We start from the raw sequence: 19,956 nt of genomic DNA on the forward strand, positions 1-19,956 counted from the left end.
GCTGCTTGTTTATGCTTCAAATCGTAATCATATGCGGCAAGTGAATGGCTCACCTTTGAATTCTTGTTTCAGCTAGCACTGGTGTCTTCTTTTTAGGGCCTAGAATCAAACTCAGTGTTTAGTTATTTGTTACGAAAGTAAACTTTTGACCATATAAGTATTAGTGGAATCGTTTGACACCTAATATTATGGCAACCTCTTATTTTTCCAGTTGTGTATAATAACATTCACCAGCTGTCAAAGATCAGGAGGCATAAGCCACCGGTTGTTCCCCTTTTTCCATCACCTGTAACAACACTACTCCTAAACCTACTGGCAAAGAATCCACCACAAGGATCGCTTCCTTTTCTGCGTCATAGTAGATAAGAACATTTCTGTTCTTTTAACAATTGGTTCAGCGGGCTGACATATTTGGAATGTGCTTCCGATAATGGTTAACTAAACCCAGGAATGACTGCAATTCAGCTCGATTTATTGGGTAGGGTGCTCTGTGGACAGCTTCGATACCAGTGGTATCCATTCGGATTGTTTGCTATTAACTGTAAAGCCTAAATAGGTTACGGAAGTTACCATAAATACACACTTGTCCTGGCGCAGACACACATTCACTTGTTGCAATCAGGGTAGGACCCTTTCTAGGTTAGATAGGTGCTCTGAGTCATCTTGACCTGTAATTATAATGTCATCAAGATAGCATTCTACATTTATGCCATGTAATAATATGAAATATTGCCGGGGCCGCTGAAATTCCATATGGCATTCAGATATAGGTGAATAACACCAAATGAGTATTGATTACCACATATTTATTTGAGGCCTCACCCAATTCTAATTCCTGATATGTTTGGGATAAGTCCTGCTTCATGAATTTCTTTTCCCCATTCAGGGCCTGGATTAGTTCCTCTGCTTTGGGCATAGGATGTTCAGGTATTTGTAGAGCCTGATTAACGATGACTTTGTAATCACCACAAATTTGGATTTCTCTATTGGCTTTTTGCACTGACATGATGAGAGCTGCCCAGTCACTGTATTTGATTCTTTCCAGGATTCCTTCATTTTTCAATTTTTCCCCTTTATTGCAAATTGTACCATTTTGGGCTTATAGAACTTGAGTTCAACACCTTATTTCAAGTGCAACTACATCTGGACTCCTTGGTTTTCCCCAGGACTTTTTCAAAAACTGTCTGATATTTCTTAAGCATTTGTTCCAGTTTTGGCTTGGCTTCATCCTCCTGGCATACATTCATTACGGATCCAATTTCCATCCAACCTAGTTGAATGTCTGATTAACCAATTTCTTCCAAAAAACACCAGCACCTTGATGTCAATGATGTAGAGGGGTAATCTTTTTGGTGTGTGTCCTTTTTATGCCTCATTTACTTTGCTTTTTCCAAACACATTGACTTTCTCCCCTTTGACTGTTTTTTTTTAACACCATGTCAGACTCTTTAATGGTGAAGTGAGGTAACAGTCATGTTTTTTAACTTTAGTGGCATTAATGACACTGCTGCCACCGTGTCCAGCTTCATTCGAAGAGGTACATTATTGATTTTCACATGGACGTAGATTTCCGATTTCTTATCCTTTAATCCATGAATATACATTACATCCAGTGCCTTATCTTCCTCCGAGTTGTTAGTTTCACTGCTAGGGCTTTCATCCCTTTCATCCTTCTCCTCCACAATGTTCACTCTGCAGAGCTATTTTCTGTATCTAGGTCTTCGCTTTTTCTCCTTTTTCCCCTTGGTGGCACTGTCTTTCTTTATTGGATACTTGGCTCTAATGTGCCCATTTTTGGCACATAGATGGCATCTGGATTTTCTAAAATAACAATTATACAGACTATGGTTGGTTTTTCCACAGCAGAAGCATTCTTGGCAGGAAAATTTACCAATATCCAAGTTGTTATCAAAACCCAAGGCTGTGTCATACACCGACTTAAGGGTTACTTGTTTTGTACTTAGCTATCGTGGTTTGGCACTGTGGTCTGCTAAACCCATTACTAACCAGTCTCTTAATGCCTCGTTCAAGAACGCACCAAATTCACTGTTTTCTGACAGTCCACACAATTCAGTCAAAAATTCGCTTACAGATTTGCCTGCTTTCTGAAATAATTTTTTTTTTCTTTCTGCCATAACTAATAGTTTGGGGCTCAGGTGTGGTCCAATTACAGCACATAACTCAGCATATGTTTTTGTATTGGTCTTTCAGGTGCTAACAGAGATTTCATCAGTTTAAATGTTTTCGTTCTCACTTGGCTCAGAAATAGCACTCGTTTTTGGTTCAAAACCAGTGTGTCTCGAGGAGTCATGTGATGGAGTAGTGGCCAGTCAGGTTGAACCAGTTTGGAAAAGACAGAGCTTAATGAATATAAAACTCAAGAAATAGAAGACGAAGGTACAGAGAAGAACAAGAAGATGGAACCCAAGAAAGAGAAAGTAAGAACAAAGGAAAAAAAAAGAAGGAAAATCACCGGAGAAGAAAGAAAAAGGCCTTACCTGCACACAGGAGCAGGGAGCTATGGTGGTGAAGAGCAGCTGATCTCCGAGGTTGATGAGTGCCCTGCGAAGTCGCGACCTCCCAGCCAGTGACTGCAAAAATGGTTCTCGGAGCCAAACAAAAGTGTGCAACTGCGCAATCAAAGGATAAAATGAACACTGGTGGGAGGGGAGCTCAGCTGAGGAGCGGGCAGCTAAAATGCAACCAGCTGAGGGAAGCCCGGCATCGAGGCACTCAGCTGGAGGAGCAAAATAACAGCGAGGAAAGGATCGAGGAGCCGGAAGAGGGAAAACAGCAGCAGGGTGACCGACGACAAGGTGATCAACAGCAGGAGCCCGACAGACAGATGGCCTGCGACTGGAGGCCTAATAGCAAGAGGCCCAGCAAGAGGAGACCCGACAAAGACATAGAAGTAATTCATCAGAAAAAGCAGAAGAGACACAGATACAACGAAGAGAAGAAGACACAAACACAGGTACAGACATAGAAGAAGAGGAAGAAGAAGACCAAGATCTTCACAGGGAAATAGAAGGTAAAACAGAAGGACAAAATATAGATAAAGCCTTTTTTGAAGAACAAATGAGATCATTAAAGAAATAGTTATCATTAGAATTTAGTGTAATTAAAAGAAAAATGAAAAGAGCAGAAGATAAAATGCAAAGTTTAGAACTGGTCATGACAGAAATAGGGAAAAGAGTAGAAAATGTGGAGGAACAGGAAACTGCTGTAGAATTGAAAGTAAATGATTTAAGAGAAAAATTGGAAGAAAGTGAAAAAAAATTAAAGAGACACAAGAGTTGTTATCTCAGAAAATTGATATGTTGGAAAACTATAGTAGGTGAAACAACATAAAAATAGTGGGCCTGAAGGAGGATGAAGAAGGCTCAGTCATGAAGGAATTTATAAAAGGATGGATCCAGAAGGTTTTGAGAACAACAGAATTGCATGAAGAAATGGAAATAGAAAGGGCACATAGAGCACTAGCACCAAAACCACAGTCCAATCAAAAACCAAGATCCATCTAACCGAGGTGGAACATAACAAATTGAAGAGAGACTGGGTAGGACATGTAGCAGCAGCATCATATAATTCAAAAGCTAGAGATGTAGCCATATTAGTTAACAAAAATTTACCAATCAAGATAGAGAAGGAAATAACAGATCCAGCAGGGAGGTATGTAATGATAAAGTGTCAAATATACTCAGAATTTGGAATTTGCTCAATATATATGCACCTAACGATGAGGATCAAAAGTTTATGCAAGATATTTTTTTTGAAGATTGTAGATACACAAGGATACACAATGTTGGATAAAACTGGACAAAAGACTAATAAAAAGAATAAAGTGGCCAAATTTATGGTTAAATCAATGCAGGAAATGAAACTTATGGATATATGGAGGAGGCAGCACCCAAGAGAGAAGGAATACTCATATTATTTAAGTAGGCATAAAACATACTCAAGGATTGATATGTTTTTGTTGTCAGCCCATATTCAAGGGAGAGTTAGGAAAACTGAATATAAAGCTAGATTACTATCAAATCATTCACTCCTGTTATTAGCAATAGAACGGGAGGACATCCCATGAAGAACATATAGATGGAGGTTAAACTTCATGCTACTTAAAAGGCAGGAATTTAGAGAGTTTATTGAACGCCAAATTAAAACATATTTTGAAATAAATATGGAATCAGTGAAAGACAAATTTATATTATGGGATGCAATGAAAGCCTTCATTAGAGGGCAGATAATAAGTTATGTAACTAAGATGAAAAAGGGCTACAATTGGGAAATAGAGCAGTTGGAATGGGAAATGAACTAGTAAAAAGGGATGGTATAACGAAAGGAGAGAATTGGTGGATAAAAAAATAAATGATGAAGCATTACAAATGTACAAAGTGGAGAAGAACATAATGAAAGCAAAGCAAAAGTATTATGAATTGGGAGAAAAATGACATAAAATATTGGCCTGGCAACTTATAACAGAACAAGCTAAAAGAACTGTATTGGCATCAAGGAAAAAGGACAAATAAATTACATATAACCCAATAGAGATTAATGAAAACTTTAAGGAATTTTATGAACAATTATATCAAACTGAGAATGAGGGGAAAGATGATAAAATAGAAGAGTTTTTAGCTAAAATTGAACTGCCAAAATTGCAGGAAGAGGAACAAAACAAACTGATAAAACCATTTGAAATAGAGGAAGTACAGGATATATTAAAAAAGCTGCAAAACAATAAAACATCAGGAGAGGATGGATTTCTAATAGAATTTTACAAAACATTTAAAGCGTTATTAATTCCTCCTCTCCTGGAAATAATGAATCAGGTAGAAGAAACACAAAACTTGCTAGATTCATGTAAGACAGCAATAATTACAGTAATTCCAAAGACGGGGAAGGATCCATTAACACCAGCATCGTATAGACCAATATCCCTACTTAACTCAAATTATAAGATAATAGCAAGATTATTAGCAAACAGATTGGCTGACTGTGTACCAAAAATAGTAAAACAAGATCAAACTGGATTTATCAAAAAAAGACAAACAGCGGACAATATCTGTAAACTTGTTAATTTAATTCATGCAGCTGAAGGAAGTAAAAAAATACAATGGTGGATTTTGCCTTAGACGCAGAAAAAGCCTTTGACAGGGTAGAGTGGAACTACTTATTTAAAGTATTACAGAAGTTCAATGTGCCAGAAAAATATATTAACTGGATTAAAGTATTATATAATAGACCGTTGGCAAAGGTATATGAATATAGGTATATGGATATGTATCGAATCAATTCAAATTAATTAGATCAACTAGGCAGGGATGTCCATTATCCCCCTCATTGTTCACCTTAGCAATAGAACCATTGGCAGAGCTGATAAGAATAGAAAATAAAATAATAGGGATAAAAATAAAGGAGAAGGAATATAAAATCAGTTTATTTGCAAATCACATCATAGTACACCTAACAGATACAGAGATGTCAATAAAAGAAGTACATAAGAAATTGAAGGAATATGGAGAAATATCGGGGTAGAAGGTCAATGCAAATAAAAGTGAAGTGATACCTATGAGTAATGTGGATTATACAGAACTTAAAAAAGAATCACCATTTAAATGGCAAACACAAGCAATCCTCGGTAATACCTCGGTATTAGGTTAGACAATAACTTAAGCCACTTGTACAAACTAAATGATCAACCATTAATAAAGAAATTGCAGGAAGACTTAGAACATTGGAAAGAATTACCGCTAACGATGATAGGAAGGGTGCACTGCATTAAAATGAATGTGTTCCCAAGGATACAATACTTATTTCAAAAATTACCAATTCCCTTAACAGAGAAATTCTTTGTTGAACGAAAGAGAATAATAAGGAAATTCTTGTGGAAAGGGGGAAAACTGAGGGTAGCACTAGATAAATTAACAGAGAGGTATAACGAAGGTGGTTTGCAGTTACCAAACTTCAGACATTATTATAGGGCTGCACAATTAAGGCATTTATCAGATTTTTACCAGAAGAGAGAAAAACCGGACTGGACTAAGATAGAACTAGATAAAATAGGAGAGAAGGTACCAGAACATATACTTTATCAGTGGGATGAAAAGCTGGTGCAATATAACAGCTCACCAGTATTGCATCATTTACTTAATATATGGAATAAGATTCACGTAGAAAGGAAAAAAAAATGAATTACCAAATTCCAAAATTGTTATTGACACAAAATCCACTCATCCCTTTTACAATAGATAACCTTTTCTTTAAAGAATGGGAGAGAAAAGGAATCAAGAGAATAGAAAATTGTTTTTTGGGAAATAATTTATTAACATTTGAATAGTTGAAGGACAAATATTGTATAACTCATGGTACAATGTTTGGATACCATCAAATGAAAGCTTATTTAAAGGATAAATTGGGAAACAGATTGAGATTACCAGAAGGAAGCAGCTTTGAATATGTGATTACAGATACAATGATAATTAAAAGATTTATAACAAATATCTACATTATCTGCAAGGTAAGGAAAATAATGAAATAAGCTATAAATCCAAACAAAAGTAATATAAAGATAAAGAATGAAATATGGGAAAAGTTATATTCTGGAACTATGAAGAATATAATAAACACAAGGTTACGCATGACAAGGTATAATTGGTTACAAAGGTTATATATCACTCCTCAAAAATTAAAAGAATGTGATCCAACAGTATCAGATAGGTGTTTTCGCTGTTAAAATGAAATGGGAACAACAATACATGCAATTTTGGCATGTACAAAAGTGAATATGTTTTGGGAAAAACTAAATCAGATATTAAATAAAATCACAAAAAACAAAAAAAACAAAAAATCCAGAGATCTTTCTTTTAAGTAACATATAACCATATAACCATATAACCACTTACAACACAGAACAGGCCAGTTTGGCCCTACTAGTCCATGCCGTAACAAATCCCCACCCTCTTAGTCCCACTGACCAGCACCCAGTCCATACCCCTCCAGTCCTCTCCTCTCCATGTAACTATCCAGTCTATCCTTAAATGTAACCAATGATCCTGCCTCAACTACGTCTGTCGGAAGCTCATTCCACATCCCTACCACCCTTTGCGTAAAGCAATTTCCCCTCATGTTCCCCTTATAATTTTCCCCCTTCGATCTTAAACCATCCCCTCTAGTTGGAATCTCCCCCACTCTTAATTGAAAAAGCCTATCCACATTTACTTTGTCTGTCCCTTTGAAAATCTTAAACACCTCTATCAAGTCCCCCCTCAATCTTCTACGCTCCAGAGAAAAAAGCCCCAGTCTGCACAACCTTTCCCTGTAACTCAAACCTTGAAATCCTGTCAACATTCTCGTGAACCTTCTCTGCACTCTCTCTACTTTGTTTATATCTTTCCTATAATTTGGTGACCAAAACTGTACACAGTACTCCAAATTTGGCTTCACCAATGCCTTGTACAATTTCATTATAACCTCCCTACTCTTGAATTCAATACTCCGATTTATGAAGGCCAACATTCCAAATGCCTTCTTCACCACACCATCTACCTGAGTATCAGCCTTGAGGGTACTATTTACCATCACTCCTAAATCCCTTTGTTGTTCTGTACATCTCAATAGCCTACCATTTAATGCATATGACCTATTTAGATTTGCCTTTCCAAAATGTAACACTTCACACTTATCTGTATTAAATTCCATCAACCATTTCTCAGCCCACACCTCCAGCCTTCCTAAATCACCTTTTAATCTACGATAATCTTCCTCACTGTCTACAACACCACCAATCTTTGTATCATCCGCAAACTTGCTTACCCAATTCTCCACCCCTACTTCCAGATCGTTAATATATATAACAAACAATAGTGGACCCAGGACCGATCCCTGAGGAACTCCACTAGTCACCGGCCTCCAATTGGACAAACAATTTTCTACCACTACTCTCTGAATCCTCCCATCCAACCATTGCTAAATCCATTTCACTACCTCCTTATTTATACCTAATGCCTCCACCTTTTTTCCTAACCTCCTGTGGGGAACTTTGTCAAAAGCTTTACTAAAGTCTAAATAGACAAGATCCACAGCTTTCCCTTCATCAACCTTTTTTGTAATCCCCTCGAAAAACTCAATCAGGTTTGTCAAGCATGATCTACCCCTGACAAAACCCTGCTGATTACTCCCTATCAATCCTTGTACCTCCAAATATTTGTAAATAGCATCCCTCAGAACACTTTCCATCAACTTACCCACCACAGACGTCAGACTCACGGGCCTACAATTCCCAGGTTTACATTTGGACCCTTTCTTAAACAGTGGAACCACATGCGCCACCCTCCAATCCTTTGACACTACCCCCGTGACCAATGACATCCTAAATATCTCTGTTAATGGCACCACTATCTGTCCACAAGCCTCCCTGAGTGTCTTTGGGAATATTTTGTCTGGTCCTGGAGATTTATCCACCTTTATCTTTTTCAACACAGCCATCTGCTCTCAAATTGGATAAAGTGCAAAAATGATTCATTATGATAGCCTTAGGAGTAGCAAAAAAATGCATAATGTCAACGTGGAAAATGGAAGAGAGCCTGAGAATATAGCAATGGTACATGGAAATGAATAAATGTATTCCATTGGAAAAAAACATATAATTTAAAAAATAAAGTGACATTGTTTGAACAAATTTGGGAACCATACATGGAACATAACAGAGAGAGCTTGCTCGGATCTCCATCCCCTAAAATGATAAGAAGACAAAATGATTGATTTAGTGTATAAAAGTAGATGACACATTTTTCTTTTTGTTTTTCCCTTGTGTGAAGATGTTGTTTTATGGTTTTATTGTATTGTATATGTTGAATATTTATTGGTTTTGGAGGGGTGTGGGAAGGGGGGAGGGAGGGATGGGAGGAAAAAGGGGGAAAATGCCACTGTGTATATTTAATGAAAAACGTTTGTACATATTTTGGTTGATATTGGTTAACAGTGTGAGAAATAATTAAAAAAAAAACGGTGTGTCTCTAATATTATGGACAAGACAGTGTTCATCAAATCTTTCTACATAATCATACCAGTCTTCTTCTGACTCCACAAATTTTCTAAACTGTCCTTCCACCATTTTGAGTCAATTTTCCTGCCTCTCTTTCTATGTTCTCTGTGTTTGAGCCTGTGAGACTCACTGCTGTGGTAGCATTGTGTTTTCTTTTTAAATCTTCACTCTGATGTTTGGAGCATAGAGCAAGTTCATTTTGATCCTCGTCGCTTATTCTAAGCATAGAAATGTACTAGCACATGGAGACATGGTGCTTTATTCATTCTTTATTACTAAACTGCAGCACACTTGATGATGCCAAGTATGATGATGTCATATGTGATGACATCATATGTGATTATGTCATATGCATGCAGGCGTAAATTCACAGCAGTTCTACTAACCTTGATAGTTGTGGTCATTCCATTTGAACTGCCTTCAATTAAATGAGAATCATTCTTTAATGCAAGCTATTGCAATTTAAAAGCCAAATCTGTTTGATCACCAGCAGATGGCTTTGCTGAAGCATTAACCTAATCTAACAATTGGACTTGAGCACATTACCCTGGAACTGTTGATTACTAGAGCTCTTACTGAATTTTAATGTTCTAACCAACAAGCTGCAGGAAATGTTTCTCTAGTTTTCTGCATCTTTTATACCATAATTACATTGTAAGCTTTTACATTGTAACTTTTACATTTTTATACATTCCATTGGTACCAATTAACGATAGGTTCTGTTGCCTAAGAATAAGATTCTCTTTCAAATTAAACATGTGAATGTTCAGAATAAAAGTTGTGGATTCTGTTTTCAAAAGTTTGTAAGAGTTATGTTATTTTTATATTATTCTAACAATATTATAAGATATTCAAAGGATTTATCCCTTAGAAAATAAATGGACCTCGAAGTTTGGCCTACCATTAAATAGCATTATCATCCTTCCTTGTCCTATTTTAGAAAGGTTTTAAAATGTAGCAAAGTTTGTTGACATACAAATTTGTTGAGAACAACATTTTTAGATTCCCTTGTGTAACTCTACCCAGTTCAATAATAGAATGTCATAAGTTGATGTAGAGCTCATCGAAAGAACCAAAGACTTGTTGATCCAAACCAAGGCTTTTATTAGCAAAAGACAGGAGCTCTTCACAGGTGGCCGACCAGTCCGGAATGAACCGACCTGGATAGGGACACAACCCTTTAAGGCCCAGACAGTAGGCGTGGCTAAGCTCTCAGCCAATCGCTGTAAGCACAGTCTAGATACTGTAACTATATACACTATATACATTGGTGATAGATCTGTACTATCACATTCACCCCTTCTTGGAGAACTGGTGGAAGGGCTGAAAAGAGCGAAGGGAAGGAAAAAAAAATGAGGGAGAGGATGAATGGAAGGGGTAGGTTAAGGACTAGCGGTCAGGGGGTCTGACTATCCGGCGTGACCCCCGTGGTTCCGGGATTGGGGTCACTGGAGTGGTGTCGCCAGCGGGCTCGTTGGGTGCGACCGCTCCTTCGCTCAATTCCCTAGCCGTGTTGTCGGCAGGGTGGCCCGGGTCGTTGGGGTGCTGTTGGTCCTGCTGTTCTGGCACGGGGCCTGGGGAATAAAGAGTTGGGGAAGGTTGGGTTGGGGGGGTTTCTGGACCTACCGCGTCCTGAGCTAGGTCCCGCACTGAAACAGTGTCCTCCTGCCCGTCTGGGAACTCAACATAGGTGTAATGTGGGTTCGCATGGACTAGAGTCACTCGGTCGACCAAGGGGTCGTTCTTTGAGTGCCAGACGTGGCGTCGCAAAAGGATGGGGCCAGGGACGGTGAGCCATGCTGGTACAGTGGTTCCTGATTCGGATTTCCTCGGGAAAAGGAACATCCTTTCGAGGGGGGTGGCATTTGTTGCGGTACATTGGAGGGAGCGGATGGAGTGTAAGGCACTAGTGAGAACCTCCTGCCAGTGAGAGGTGGGGAGACCTTTAGACCAGAGAGCCAGAGTAACCGCTCTCCAGATAGTGGCATTCTCCCTCTCGACCTGGCCGTTACCGCGTGGGTTATAGCTGGTGGTCCTGCTTGAAGCGATACCACACTCCAGAAGGTACTGTTGCAGCTCTGCACTCATGAATGAGGACCCCCTATCACTGTGGATGGAATTGGGGTACCCGAAAATGGCGAAGATACTGTGAAGGTCCTGTATCACTGAGGTGGCAGTGGTGTCTGGGCAGGGCACAGCGAACGGGAAGCGGGAGTATCCGTCGATGGCCGTAAGGATGTAGTTATTACGGTTGGTCGATGGTAGGGGTCCCTTAAAGTCTACACTAAGATGCTCGAAGGGGCGGGTGGCTTTGATAACGTGGGAGTTCCCCGGACGGAAGAAGTGGGGCTTGCATTCAGCACACACCGAACAGACTTGGGTCATGGAGCGAATCTCCTTGACTGTGTAGGGTAGGTTGCGCGCCTTCACAAAGTGGGCAAACCTAGTGACCCCTGGATGACAGAGTGCCACATGGAGTTTCTGTAGTCTGTCCATCTGTACGCTGGTGCACGTCCCCCTGGAGAGCATGTCAGGCGGGTCGTTGAGCTTACCAGGCCGGTACAGGATGTCATAGTCAGTATATCAGGGGGTGGTAGGGTAGAAGGGCACTCTACTCACATCAGAACGTGGGGTCCAGTCCCTAAAGAACTCATTTGACTTTAAGGCTGCATCCTCCATTGTAATTGCAATCCGGGCCACGTCCTCTAGTTTTTCTACCCCTTGTTCGAGCAAGCGCAGCCTCACTTTGTTCGATAGGAGCCCGGCCACATAGGCATCCTGGACGAGGTCGTTTGTGATCTCGGCAGCAGTTTTGTCCACACAGTTACAGTCCTTGCCCAATGCCTTTACTGCTTGTAAATATGCCCTGCTGGACTTGCCGGGCTGTTGCTTCCTCGACGCAAGCACGAGCCGGGCATGAACTCTGTTCATTGGTTGATCGTACAGTTCTTTCAGTACCTTTATGGCTGCGGTGTAAGTGGTCTCATCCTCTATGTTCTCGTAGACTCTCAAGGACACCATAGACAGCAATGCTGTTAGACGCTGGTTATCCTCCTCCACCTCAATGAGCCTTAGGAAGTTTTCAAAGTTCAACAGCCAGAACTTAAAGGCTTTGAAGGCTGTAGCTGACTGTGGGTTGATGTCAAGTTTTTCTGGCCAAGTCAGATGCTCCATCCCTTTTAAAAAAAATTATTTTTGCTAATAAAATTGTAGAGCTCATCGAAAGAACCAAAGACTTGTTGATCCAAACCAAGGCTTTTATTAGCAAAAGACAGGAGCTCTTCACAGGTGGCCGACCAGTCCGGAATGATCTGACCTGGATAGGGACACAACCCTTTAAGGCCCAGACAGAAGGCGTGGCTAAGCTCTCAGCCAATTGCTGTAAGCACAGTCATTACATACTCTAGATACTGTAACTATATATATATTGGTGATAGGTCTGTACTATCACAGTTGAATTTTTTCCAATCCCAAAATGTATCTTTATGGCTTTTGATCTCATGAAGCAGACCTGAAAAGGACACTGTACAATACCAGCTGAACCCTTGCAGCTCCTAAGTTGTGTTCACAAGAATTGAGAGCATGCTCCAGAAGTGGGAGGGAATGTGTAGCAGAACACTCTTGGGCAAAGTGGGACTTATAGTGGTAGTTGAAGAACAGTGCATGTGGGAGGCTGCTTCATATTTTCAGGCTATCTGGAATTCTCCATATACTTGCTCTTTCCAGATCATCGTGAAGTTGTATAAATCAAATGTCTTATGTTCCTCACCTTCATATTTGAAGTTTCTTTTGTCTCATTATAAAGCACGGAGAGTCATACATGGCTTGTAAATGCTAAGATAGCTGGAAGAATTGTGAGGATACTTTTCAAATTTGTGGATGACCTTCATGTGGGACTTGCCTTTGAGAGTAGAGCAGACATCTACATGATCTTGTGCTTGATGTTTTCTGAAGTGACAGTTGAGAATGAGGACCATTCTTTGAAAGATTGGTCGCGTCGATATTGCTTCTGTAGCCAATATTGATAAGAAAGTGGTTGTCCTTGTAGCCTTGGTGAGTAAGGTGTTGGATGGCACCTCTTTTGTTCTTCTCTTTCTCATTAATTTCTTCAGTGTGTGACAGAGTATATAGAAATATTTCTGGGAGATTGGGAAAGGTTTGTTAGGGTAGGTCACGTGCAAACACTTTAAAACAGATCTTATTTGAAGTGCTGGAGGTCTGATAATACTGGAGACATAGTGGCTTCTCAGACCTTTTTGCAGGAATTTTGAAGAGTGCTCAAAACACCTCATTAAATGGATTCTTGTTTACCCAAAAGCAACAGATGAAAAAGAATGCTGGTTCCTATTGTCTGCATGATACTTGCTGTTGTAAGAGGGTCATATGGTGTTCCAAGCAGAAAGAGTCTCTCTCTCTCTCGACGTCTTTCCTTCTTCTTTTCTTCCCGTTGTTTTTGGTTTTTCTTTCTTTGCTGCCATTTTCTCCACACCTTTATTTTTAATTTGTTGTGGTTTCTGTGTCTGTGGCTTTGCTTTTTCTTTACTTTTTTAAAACTTTTCTGGAGAGGGCTGGTATTTTACTTACTCCATCACGTGACTTCCCCCAATTGAGCTCATATTCAAGACCATGGACATGAGATCCTGCAGAACAATAAGACCTTTAGCCTAATCTGCCACCATGGTTCTCAGAAAGAGTGTCCGGTTAGTGCAATAGGTCCTTTCCTTCTAATTACTGGGCAGTGTGCAGAAAATATTCACAAAGTTATACCTGGATTGGAGGGCCAGAGTTAAGAGGAGAGATTGGATTGGCTGGTTCAGCTAGGAACAGTAACAAATTTCAAAGGGCAGATACTTAAATGCAGAGAACATCAAGGGAATCAATGCAGGCAGATGGGATTGGTTGTGAATTGGGTGATGCTCAGCACAAGTGTGGTGGCTATAGTGCCTGTTTCTCTGCTGTACAACTCTCTGACAATAAGAATCCACCCCTGTCTGCAGTGGTTTTGGCAGCTGGGGCCTCAGTTCTGAGCTTGTCTCACTGGAGTACAAGAAGGGCCCCTGAAGAGCCTCAACCATTGAAGGCTTCTTGATCATGTCTGAGGTTTGGATCTAAAGTTCAGGTTACTGATGGATCAAACAGGAGTCTATGCAGCTGCAGATGCTGAGGAATGGCTGGAGGTGAATCCACGGACATTCACTAAAGGGACTCTCTTTTCCTTCTCTTTCTTTCTTGGGGTCGCTGGGCAACACTAATGCCAACTCTTTGCCTTAGGCAGGCAGAAGGCAATTTTGTGTATTCCATGTCCTGTACTATTTCATGACAATATAGAAATATTGAATCATTATCCCACATTTTAAATAAAAAGTTCCAAGCATATTTACCTTATTTCACTTAAAAATGCAGAGGTATCTTTGTCCACCAGCCTTTTAGGGAGTGCAGTCTAGATTATGTCATGGTCTTCACAGAAATATTTTTCATCTGATTTGTTAAAAAAAACTGTATAAATATTTATTTTCTATAGTTAGCCTCTATGTATGTGATTTATGTTATTTATCTTATCTAGCATCTTCAGTTTGCAAATATGAATTTTTAGATCTCTAGCATTGAAGGAGGCCATAAAATCCATCAGGTCCATGTTGGCTTCCAGCAGAGTAATCCTATTGCATTTCTCAAAAGTGCCTGTAGCCCATCATTTCCCTGTAAACCCCTTTACAACCTACCAAGACATCATTAACCAGCCAACACATCTTTAGGATGTTCAAGGAGATTGGAGCACCAACGGGAAAATCATGTGATACAACAAAGCTAGATAACATTGGCTGAAGTGCTCTCCAAACAAATTAATTTTAAAGCTTCTAAAAACATTTAATTTGGTTGGACAGTTGCAGTATGGACCAGAGACGATAGAATAAACAAGTATATTTAGCTAGTGAGCAAATTCCAACATCTGCAGAGAAAACTTCCTGGGGCTGGCTGCCAAGAAGCTCCTATAATGGCAACGAAACCGGAACATCTGAGTGGAGGAGTCTCACTTAACCTTCAAGAGATAAGAAAAGGCAATCAAACCCTTTCCAGTAAACTTGACTCGAAAACCACAGAAATTAATCAGTCTATTTCTGGACTGAAAACTATGTTGGATAAGCTGAGCGCGTCAGCGCAGCGGAAGACTGGTTGGTAGAGCTTGTCTTGTTTATCAAGTTGAGGAAGGAAAATTACTTTTTAATGGAGAAAATCGATCAACTTGAAAACTACAGCCAATGGAACAGCAGACGTGTTATTAATCTTCGTGAAGGCTGTGAGGGAAATTATCCTGTAAACTTTTTTTGCTAATTGGATCCCAATCATTGTAAGACAGGAGCATTTTACTAAGCTCATGATAATAGAGTGAGCACATCAGGGTCTTACACCCCATATACCTACAGACCAGAGACCGAGAAATGTCCTGATATGCCTGTTCAAATATCAAGACTGGGAAAAAAATCATGTGTTTTGCCACAAGAGAGATTAAGGGTTCCATCATGTACGATGATATGACTGCTGCTTTTTTCCCAACTTGATTGCCAGCTTAATGAAATGCAGGAAGGATTATGATCAAGTTAAGAGTGAGCTTTGATCTACTCCACCCTGCAACATGAGGATCACACTCTCTGATGTAACTTTCCATGAGAAAAATAATGGATGAAAACTGGACAGAAAGCCATAGTTTTTATGAGCTGTCATGGCTATATGCTTAAAACTGTGGTCACTCTTGTTTTGTTAAAGACATTCTAGATAAAGTAAGTGATGACAGCATTTTTAGTTTAAATTTGATGGATAGGTTTCAGTTTAAATCGACTAATTTCTGTAGTAACAATTTTTGAAATGGGTGTTTTAAAAATTAATTGTTTAATTTAAAATTGGATATTTTTGTATGGTAATTCACATTTTCAGATAGAGCCCTCGGCTGGGCAAGATGTTAATGACTCAGCTGACATATAATATCTGACAAGTGCAAAGTGTGTATCTCAGTTTGATAGGGAAGATGGTGCTGAATATTCAATAGTCAGCTCTGGGAGGGGGAAGGGTGTTTTTTTTTTAACTGACTCAATGCTTTATCTTATTTTTTGCTATTTTATTATGAGACACATTTTCACTTGCACAGAGATTCCACGAAGAGGTCATAACACTTTGACAGATGTATATGCTTATTGTTGAGATAAAGGGTAATTTATCAGTTTAAAGGGAAATTTATCAGTTTTAATATTAATGGGATAAATGGTACAGTTAAAAGGAAAAGAATCTTGACACACTTGAAAAATCTGCAAATTGATATTGCTTTTATACAAGAAATACAAGAGCATAAGAAACTGAGGAGAGAATGGGTAGGACATGTATTATCATCTTAATTCCAAAGCTGGGGTGAGTGGCTATTTTGATAAATAAAAACATCCCTGGGATGATTGGAGAAACTATTATTGATCCATCAGGCTGATATGTATTAATTTGTGGTGGCCTGGCACTGCGGAGATCAAGCCGGCACATTGCGTGGCATGCACGGTAGTGAACAGCAGCATAACATACTGTAACACGTCCCTTAACACAGCAAACAGGCGCGGTTGAAAGCTGGAGCAGTACAAAACCAGCAGCCCTAAAATGGCACTGGCCAAGCTGCCCAGCTAACAGATCAATAACAGGCTGGGAAAGATGGGTATTCACATGCAAGAATGTTCTCGTCCACTATTGTAATTTCATGTGGCTGATATCAGCCAATCAAACAAACGGCGGCAACTCCAACTGTATAAAAGGAGCCCTTCCAGCCTCAATAAATCTCAGAGCTTAACCTCCCACATTGCGAGGCGAGTGCTTGCCCAAGACAAACGCCTCCCTCTGGGTCCCATGCCACTGGAGTTGGTAGAATACGAGGCACGACAGCCAGAGTGACGTGGGATTGCCCTGCAGTGGTCTATTGCAAGATCATGCTCGCTGGCCGTTGTCCTTACAGATCCTTCGCTCACCGAGTTTGCTGCTGCAGACCACTAGGGAAACTGTTTCCTGCTCTCTGTCACAGCTGCCAGCCTAACATGTGCTATTTGCCCATAGCTGGGGTCCTTTCCAGGTATTGATACTGGGCGAGCCGAGCCCGGGGATTTGAAGTCAGAGTTACCTTCTCCTAGCCTTTGCATGAAGAGGCAAAACCAATTCAGAGTTTGCCATCTCTTAGCCTTTGCTTAAAGGGGCTTGACAATGAAGCAGGGCACTGGACTCTGTTCTGTCTCCCGACCTGATGAGCCTTTGGGAGGAGATTCCTGCCGATGCACTAACTCGTAACCTGCCAGTCCTGGAAGATGGAGCATTAACACCGGGAGGAAGAGGCAGGAGAGGCCCCCAAACAATGGAACTCTGTGGGAGAGGGGAGGGAGCAGTCCCCAAGCTATGAGGGGACGGCGGGGGAACCGGGATGGTGGGGCTGCAGTAACGGTTCCTGGGACTGAGGGGGACCGGGGTGGGGGTGGGAAAGAGGGACTGAGGGGGACCAGGGGGGCAGGAAAGAGGGACTGAGGGGGATCGGGGGGGGGGGGGGAGAGGGATTGAGGGAGTGAGCGATGGGTGAGTGAGCAGGCGAGATGATGAGCCCTGTCCTGGCCGGCGTTGGTGGTCCTCACCAGAATACCTCTATAAAGGATATAACACTGTATTAGTACAGAGTCTCTATGTCTTTCATTGTATGCATTGATGTTTTTTTCTTTTTGTCTTTGTTTAATTGGGTTTATATAGGAAGGCTAGGGAAGTGGAGTTTCTTTGGTGTTTTGTGTTCTGTATAATTGTTAAATATTATATTAGAAAGGGTAATGTGCAGATTTTCAAAACCCCCTTTCAAATTCATTTTTTATTAACATTGCATCCCATTGTTCCTTTCAAATATGGTTTCTGGTATTAAAAATCAATTAATGTCTTTCTGAACATTTCATCAAATTAAATTCCTTTTATTTACTGATTTTTCTTTAATGTACCAAGAAGATTAACATTTTTAGATATTGAGAGATTGTAGGAGCTAAATTGAAAGGCCCAGGAAAATTGATCTGGATATCACAAAGTCCAGTTATCCTGCAAGTATTTGTATGATGGATGCATGGCATCTAGATGCCACCTGATAAATTTCAAGATTGGGATTGGTAACTTGGCTTTTGATTTTCTATATGTGTGTGGGCAGGAGACCAGTAGTTAAGGGGATGTGTTGTTGAAAGTTAGTCTCTTAAAAAGGAGATGTATTGTTGTTGCTAAAACAGAGCACATTTTTATGAGCTGAATTTCATCTAAGAAAGAGGACATACAAAAAACAGAAGGTTTTCCAATGCTATATTGGAAAATATGTTGAAGTAAATAGAGAGATGGAGAGACTTCGTATAACCACCAAGAGCCTGCCTGCTTCCAGACAGGTGCTAATGAATGTTAACAGCTGATTAATCCAAGGACTAGCTTTGGTATTGAACAGTGGAACATGAAGCTTAGATAAACTTAGCCTTTCACTTAGTGACATTTGATCAGGCACATTTCAAAAAGGAAGACATTGCATATTTCCCCATCAGGGAGCAACTAGTCTTTGCAAATATCTTTGGGGAGTGGTATAGAAACAACTTCTAGAACACTTCATGTTGATATTTGAAGCAACTGCAAAAATATAAAAATGTTTTGTATGATAGCAAATGGAAAATGTCCATTAAGTAACATAGATAATAAATGATTCCACTAAATATTTGTGCTGGAAGCACTGGGGTCTCAGAGCAAACAGGCACCTGGTACTCTCGGTTCCATTTTTGTGTGCATGTGGCATGAATGATATTTCATTTCTTTCAAGGCATTAATAGCATTCAAAAGCCAGATGTTATCATCTCTTGTATCTTATCCTATTTCTCTAAAAAAAAAACATCTCCATCTATTTCTGGACTAATTTGTTTACTCCTAGAAAAATATCTCATCTATCAGAAGCATAAATTAAACAATAAATGTCTTCTCTTTGATTAAATAGAGAGGCTAATGCTTAGGTAAGCTATTTAATTGAAACACAGGCATCACGTTTTGCAGACAGTGGTGATAAATGGAGGTCATGTCAGTTCAAGTTGGGCTTTTAATAAAATGCTTGTAAATTACTTGCCTTTCTTAATGGGAAGATGGAAAGACACAGTGGGGGAATGTGGTTAAATTAAAATAAATTAATTCTCTTTAAATAATTTTGAAACAAATTTGCAATAGAGTTTATGCACGAACACCTGAGTTCTCTTAATTTTGGGTGAAGGGTCTTCAGTTCAATATTGGAAAGTTAAAAAATATAACAGTGGGCTTGATGATATGTAAAGATGATTTTCTTCAATCTTTGTATTTTTGTTTTACATGAGGGTATATCAGTGTAGCAGTGGAAAGTATTCAAAGGATAAGTGAAAGGTATGGATCATGTGTTGAAACAATGATGAGGAGGGGGAGTCTGGGGGATTTGGGATGATAGGTAGAAATTTGATCAGGAGAATCTCTTCTTAATAATACACCATTGCTAGCTACTGGTAGCAATAGAAGCCTATACTGCTGCTTCCTACAAGTGTGCTCCAGCCATTCATTAATTTGAACCGCTTGCTAAGTAAAACCTCAAGTTTGATTGAGGCTCTGATACTCTCAGCATCCAAGCTAAATTCTGGCCTTTTCTGTTAATATAGTTTCTTGTACAATTGTTCATTTAATTTTGCTCTTTTACAGATATTTGCTATATCTTCAAATTAAAAGGGATATATTTCATGGACGCCTGCTTTGCTCTTTATCAGATGCAGCTTCTTTGGGTGCATATACTTTACAAGGTAGGTGGCAACTTGATAACAAGTTTGAGATACAATTTGGATTACATGTAAATGGTAATATCCTTGAAGAAACTATTCACAAATTAT

At 39.7% G+C, this 19,956-nt stretch overlaps 1 protein-coding gene and 1 long non-coding RNA gene across 9 annotated transcripts in view; one reads left to right on the plus strand and one right to left on the minus strand.

Annotated features, from left to right (window-relative positions):
* Window positions 1–19,956, plus strand: part of frmd3 (FERM domain containing 3) — a 185,617-nt gene that overhangs the window by 112,454 nt on the left and 53,207 nt on the right. For all 7 annotated transcript variants that reach the window (XM_069930350.1, XM_069930351.1, XM_069930346.1 and 4 more), the window contains one exon: window positions 19,772–19,869. In XM_069930350.1, the coding sequence (XP_069786451.1) occupies window positions 19,772–19,869 (98 nt within the window). The remainder of the gene's footprint in view (window positions 1–19,771; window positions 19,870–19,956) is intronic.
* LOC138759704 (uncharacterized) overlaps window positions 1–19,956 on the minus strand; it is a 104,207-nt gene that overhangs the window by 16,891 nt on the left and 67,360 nt on the right. For both annotated transcript variants that reach the window (XR_011355047.1, XR_011355045.1), the window contains one exon: window positions 14,428–14,524. This is a non-coding gene — a long non-coding RNA (uncharacterized lncRNA). The remainder of the gene's footprint in view (window positions 1–14,427; window positions 14,525–19,956) is intronic.

This window comes from Narcine bancroftii, chromosome 1 (assembly GCF_036971445.1).
Source record: "Narcine bancroftii isolate sNarBan1 chromosome 1, sNarBan1.hap1, whole genome shotgun sequence".
Classification (NCBI taxonomy): domain Eukaryota; kingdom Metazoa; phylum Chordata; class Chondrichthyes; order Torpediniformes; family Narcinidae; genus Narcine; species Narcine bancroftii.